The sequence below is a fragment of the Zootoca vivipara genome, chromosome 9, assembly GCF_963506605.1.
Source record: "Zootoca vivipara chromosome 9, rZooViv1.1, whole genome shotgun sequence".
In the NCBI taxonomy this organism is placed as follows: domain Eukaryota; kingdom Metazoa; phylum Chordata; class Lepidosauria; order Squamata; family Lacertidae; genus Zootoca; species Zootoca vivipara.
Window position 1 is genome coordinate 51932732 of NC_083284.1, and position 6605 is coordinate 51939336.

At 40.5% G+C, this 6605-nt stretch overlaps 1 protein-coding gene across 5 annotated transcripts in view; it reads left to right on the forward strand.

Moving 5' to 3' along the window:
- CFAP96 (cilia and flagella associated protein 96) overlaps nucleotides 1–6605 on the forward strand; it is a 103047-nt gene that overhangs the window by 2705 nt on the left and 93737 nt on the right. For all 5 annotated transcript variants that reach the window (XR_009558164.1, XM_035114088.2, XM_060278768.1 and 2 more), the window contains 5 exons: nucleotides 1325–1544; nucleotides 3153–3290; nucleotides 3401–3476; nucleotides 3884–4063; nucleotides 5132–5304. Coding sequence is in view for 4 of the 5 variants with exons in the window: in XM_035114088.2 (XP_034969979.2) it covers nucleotides 1325–1544; nucleotides 3153–3290; nucleotides 3401–3476; nucleotides 3884–4063; nucleotides 5132–5304 (787 nt within the window). In the remaining variant the exon portion in view is untranslated. The remainder of the gene's footprint in view (nucleotides 1–1324; nucleotides 1545–3152; nucleotides 3291–3400; nucleotides 3477–3883; nucleotides 4064–5131; nucleotides 5305–6605) is intronic.

The following is a 6605-nucleotide window of genomic DNA, read 5'->3' on the forward strand; positions in this document are numbered from 1 at the left end:
ACTGCAATGAAGAAGGCAGGATGATTGGAGAGCTGCTCCATCGTGTTGACCAATTATATTAGTGCAGCTTCTCCGAAAATAAGACATAGCCATAAAAGAAGCCATAGCAGGATTTTTAAGCATTCAAGGAATATAAACCATATCCCGAAAATAAGCCATAGTGATAGGCTTATCATTATGTATGGTACAGTTTAACTACAAGGTTAAACTGTACCATGTTGTTGTTTAGTCGTTTAGTCGTGTCCGACTCTTCGTGACCCTTCGCCTCTTCGTACCATACTTAATAATAAAAAAATAAGACACCCCCTGAAAATAAGCCATAGTGGGGGGTTTTTGAGGAAAAATAAATATAAGACTATGTCTTATTTTTGGAGAAACACGGTATTGTACAGTGGTACCTCAGTTTACAAACACAATTGGTTCCGGAAGTCTGTACTTAACCTGAAGCGTGCTTAATACTCAAACCGAGGCGTACTTAAACCAAGGTATGACTGTAATAGGAAATGACAGTGGGTTTGTGGCTATTAGGCAGGATGGAGGTGTCTCAGTGCTTTACAGAGAGGAACTTTTCTTTCTTTACCAGTTCATGGGCAGTTTAATCCCCAATTCTTTTAGCCCTACATGGTGTTATTCTCCCATGTAGTTAAAATTCTTTTATATATATTGGAAAATGTGTTTTGAAGGCAGTCTTTTTCTGCTATTGCTTGGAAAACAACGCCCGGTTCAAATGGAAACAGGACACAGTTGACATTTCTCACTTCCTAGTTTGTGATAATTATGGTTTCTTGTTATGTCTGAATGAGGCACTCTGTGGTTTTGTCCTGATCTGACTGGACTTTCTGCTCCAACATCCTTCAGTTAAACTTCTGTATGGTTAACTAGATTCTAGGCTCAATAATTCTCAAACTAAGCGGCCCTGGAAATATTTTTGCAACAGCATTCCTTTTGGTGTAGTGGTAGATCTTTAGATTGTGTTAAAATCTATTCCAGGCATCTATTTGTCAGAAACAAATTATGTTCTTACAGGTGAAAGGAGCGAAAAATCTCTAATTAGGGGTTCCATATGGTCATATAGTATTACTACCCTCTACTTGCAGGTAGGGTCAGGGTCTTCAGTTATTATTTTTATTATTATTTTATTATTACTTTTCAGCATATCTTGAAGATATACAGCTTATTGTAATGCCTTATTGGCATAGATGTAGTAACAATTAATGCCTTAAATTGCTTCTACATAGTTCAGGATGTAAATATCCAAAAATTAAAACTAAGTAAAGCCACGTCCATTAAACCAATACTGACAGCACTTTTTAAAGTTTTAAAGGCCCTTTTAATGATGCTGCAAGCAAGAACAAGCAAATGTTACCAGGGGGTAACAAAGAGAAGGCAGCTACCCAGGCAGGTTACTTTGACCCTGTATATGCAAGAATTTTTGAAGGTGAAAGCTATTTGAATCCTGTTCAGCTAAGGAGAAGATACCGAATGGCAGAGTCAAAGAAAAACCTGGGCAAACCCTTCCTTCCTAGTAATGGAGAGAAATTTCCGTAAGTGCTGGGGAAAGGCGTTAATTTTGGTCCCAATATGGGTTCTATTTATTTTTACATGTTAAATTAAAATAACTTTAGAAACCTTGAAATATTCTTTTGTTAGGCTTTTATTTTTTGCTAAATTAAGCATATTTACTTCTGAATTTTATATATACCTTTGGTCCCACAATTTCTATGTCACCCACCACCACTATGCATCACAGTTTTTTCTTTTCTATGAAAGGAGAATAAACAGCTACTGGAATGCAAAACATTCATGAGCACACAGATTAGTTCTTTCTCAGAGGAACCAAGGAAGCTTGCATGCCTTGGGCTCTAAATCACAGGCCAGGGTCTTGTGGGAAGACCTAGATTAGGTCTTTCATTTAGTCACCCTGAAAATGAAGCAGTTTTCAACAGAGTTGGTAATCAGTAGATTATTGTGGTTTGGAGAAGAATATAGAAGAAGAAATGACAAATGTATTTTACTCCAATGACACATGTGCTGCAAATGCCTTTCTTCCTCCAGGGCTGCTTATTTTAATTTCTACAAACTTTCTCAAACTTCCCAGGAGCCATTTCTAGGATACAATATGAGAATGCAGCTATGGCAGCCGAAGGCATGTGCAGAGAGATGAAGGGGAATCATTTGGAGATGGCTGTCTGTTGTCCTATATTCCCACAGGGCAAGCCAGGCATTAGCCCTTGTCAGGAAAAAAAAGGGATTCTGAGCATGATGGGGCCGCTGGTCTGATATAGTATGTTAATTCTTGCATTGCTAACCAAACCAAATACTGTATTAATATTAAAATGCAGCACTAAATAAAAATAAACAGTCAACCACTGGCAAATACAGACGTTTGAATAAGGTTTTGAGCATCTTGCAGTGCAAGCCTATAAATAGCTACAGTGGTACTTCGATTTACGACCGCAATTTGTTCCGGGGAGCCGTCTGCTTCCCGAGCACGTTGTAAATGGAGCGGCTTTTCTGCGTGTGCGTGAAGCGCCAATAGAGCTTTTGCACTTTGTGCGCGCTGCGCAAATTGGTTCTACGCATCTGCACGCCGCAGAACCCGGATGTAAACACTGCGACTGCCGCGGAGCTGGAAGAGTTTACATCCAGGTTCGCAGCGGTTGCAAACCACAGTGGTCGCAAACCCGAGGTATGACTGTACTCGGAAGAAAGTCCAACTGAGTTCAGTCGTGGTCACTGGGGGAGAAAGGCAGCTTATGTATGCTCATTTTTTTTACCCTGAAACTCCCATCACCTCCCCAGTTGCTCCAGAGGATTGAGGGACCCTTTAGATCAGCACAGGAGGTGGCATAGAGTGCTTGCCTGTCTGTCTGTCTGTCTGTGTGTGTGTGTGTGTGTGTGTGTGTGTGTGTGTGTTTCGTTGAAAATAGCACCCCACTCTACTGATGAGAGCCTCTACTGAATCAAAGAACCTTTTGTCCCTGGAGGGAAAACCTTGGACACAATACTTAAGGCAATATTTCTTAGCATAAGTTAGCAGTGTTTCAGTCCAACAACATTTGGAGGGCCACAGGTTTCTCATCTGTTCTTACATAATTCAGTTGCAAATTTAATGGATAAATATTTGCTTATTTGTTTTTTATTTATTTCAGTTGTGGTATAGGAACCTACTATGGAACAATTGGTGGCCCATGTGCTTACTTCAGTGCACAAGCAAAAGACAAAATGCCGTATGTTGCACCTGGGAAGAATCTGTATACCAATCCAGGGAAGAAGGGAACTGGCTACGGGTAAAACATGACACCAACTTTCTAGAGTTGTAATAGTCTCTGATATGTTTTCTTGAATTTTAGAGGCTTTTGAATGTTGGTGTCACCATTATTTTATTTTATTTACATAGGTATGCCAATCTTACCATAGGTAAACCATACCCACACTCTGTGGAATTGTATGACCAAGGAAGGATAAACTTTAAGGTAAAATTCTGTTGGATTTCCATTTAATTAATGTCTGTGAATAGAGAACATTACCCTGTTTCAGATGATCAGACCTTGATATCTAATTGATGAAGGGTGGCGTTAAAATCGATGGATGGATGGATGTTGTTGGCTAGTGGTTTGGGATGGTGAACTACAGGTGTCCCACTCCTGGCATGTTCAGATCGCTAATGTTGTTACACATCTACATCTACTTTGTAGCATTTATTGCATTATTATCTCAAACAGTGCAGTCCTGTGCATGTGTTTGTTCAGTTTAGTAAGGCTTACTATCAGATAAGTAAACATAGGATTCCAGCCATAAACTATTTCCTAGTCATTCCCTATTGAAAATAATATTAAGTAGAAGTACTCAATGTGATATCTTTCCTCTCTGGTTTACACAGAAAATGAGTGAAGAACACCACCGTTTGATGAAAGGTGGAGCTTTCAAGTTGAATCTTTACCCACGAGAATATTTTGATGTGAATCCTTACCATGATGACAAACCATTGCCACCACCAAAGAAACAACCCCCGCCAGCACCAGTTACTCAACCATTTAAGCCAACTTCTCCTGCAAAGAAGGTGCTGCTGTTCTCTAAAAATGTTTCTTCTTTGCCATTTAATTTTGCCATTTAATTATTGCAGACATTTTCTTTTAGCTAGAAAGAGAAGATGAGTGTGATGGCTTACTTTTGTTGCAGTTTAGAGAGCTATTTTGAATGGTGGAAACATAGATAAGTTTGAAAAATGGTTTTTACAATTATTTATTTAATCAAATGGCATTTTGTTTAAAGATGGTGCTAAAAGTAAGTGGGAAATATCCACAAGTCCTGAAGTGATTTGTTGTTATTCTTAGGTCTCGTCTGACATGTTTCTAATTTCTTCAGCTCTTTCTTGAAGGTGCTAATATACAAAGTAAACTTATTAGGGCTCCAAAGTTTTATAAATCAATGGAATTAATAATACTTGAAATTGATTAAAATGGTGCTCCCAGTAAATTGGACAGCCATTTTTTTTGAAAAATAAATAAATACCAATGCTAATATTTCTTAAACTGAATAGTTTTTTTAAAAAAAAATATGCAGTATTATTTTATGAGGCATTCCTCCTTATATCTTACATTGGAGGTTATGCCTTTTCTAAGATGCCACAATGACACACTTGTACATCAGTGTTAAAAAAAGTATTTTTCTTGCTTCATAACTATTTGTTTTACTTATGTGCTAATTTAATTAATCAACTAAAAGTTAAACAATTGACTAAGATTTCTTTGGTGACACCTTTAAAATGTAGTGGAGTTCATTGTAGTAGAGTAAAGATGCAATTGAATGTACCCTTACCCAGGAGTTAGCTCCACCTAACAGAATGGGACCTACTTCTAGGTAGCCGTGCAAAGTACACCCACTGAAATTCACTCTTGTGCACAACTTTTGTGGATGAAATAGGATAAATGTACATCATTCTGTGCTGCTTGGAGCTGTGATAAGCAGGTTTTCTGTGTAAGCATTTGGGTTTTGGCTGTCTGGTTATTTACATACATACACTGTGTTTCGTCAAATAATATTTCTGAGCTACTGCTTCAGGCTCTGTATTTTTGTGCTAGGTATTTTTGTTGCCAACTTATCAAAATTCTTTATCCTTGCTTTCCAGCCTGGGGGCATGAAAGCAGGCACATTTGATCCTTATCCAACCCATTCCGTAGACCCTTACATCGTTCAACTGGCAAAGCCTGTCACAACCAATAAACAAGGGCGGGTATTTCATCCTTCTCCTGGACCGAAGAGCAGACCAGTAAGAAGTATTATGTCATTAAATGTTGAAAAGTAAGTATGACATACCTTTAATTGCTTAACGTTTGCGATAAGGTTTGCTGGGGCTTCTTTCAGAGGCGGAGCAAGGTGAGGGAAGTGGGGGCGGCCCACCTTGGGTGTCATCCCTGAGGGGGGTGACATCGCCATGGGCGGCGCCCTCCTGAGATGCTCTCTGCCTTGGCACACACCCCTGGGACGCTCTCCGCCACGGAGCACCCCCTGGGATGCACACCGCCACCACAAACTCCACCTCTGCCTGTCCCTAGCCCCTATGGGCACCGTGCGGCACGATGCCCCCCCGTCCCTGTGTGTGGTTTGCCCCGCCTCTGGGTGCACCGCCCCAGGTGCCCAAGAGGCTTCTTCCGCCACTTGCTTCCTTCTGTCGGAACACAACATTCTCTGAAAGCCATTCTTCTTATTTGTGGGAATTTTCTTACTACTTACTCATTGCTGTTGGTAATCTCCTAAAGCTGAATGCACCCCTCTAGGCTTCTCTATCTGGCTCCCAGGAGTCATAGAATCATAGAATCCTAACAATTGGAAGGCATCACCAGGGTCATCTCAGGCTATGACCCTGAATGGCCCTGCTCTTTCCACAATTGCTTTTGCTAGCTGAAATGTGGCCTTGCAACCGATTATGCCTCTTCCTTGCCTGGATGGATGTGGGTTGTGGGTATCTGTAGAAACCTCTCAACGTTTGCATAGTTGAAATTTAGCCTACTGTACAAAGCTTGCTCCACACACTTTTGCACCTGGCCCCTCCCACCACTGGCCCATAGCCCTCAGAAAGTTGCCCATGAAGAAATACAGGCCTCAAGCCGAAAAGGTTCCCCACCCATTTTAGTGTTAAGCCCTGCTACCGGAAACAGATGGTAAACCCTGGCACAAATTGAAACTTGCTTATTTAAATTGGGACTTCATGTTAGTCCAGGGTGAGCAATAGTCTGCAGCACACCTGCAAAACTCAGCAGACCATATGTAAGCCACCCAGTAATATATGGCCATCTTCTACTGTTTGCTGCCTCCCTGGGACTGCAAAAGTTAAAAGCACCTATTAAGCTGCGTTTGTTTTGATGGACCATACATTATTTGGCAGGCCTGGCCTACACGTTTCAGTCAACTTTATAAAAACCATTTTAGATTTCTCTATATTCTGTCAGCTAATAGTAAGGCTGTTCAGTGTGGTTGGCCACTGTATGTAATTTTTTTCTCGTCAGTGAAAATATCTGGAAAAAGAAATGCACAGTAACGGGGGAATATAACCCCCCATTAGCATAAAGGAATGGTGAACTCCTGCACATTAATGATTTGCT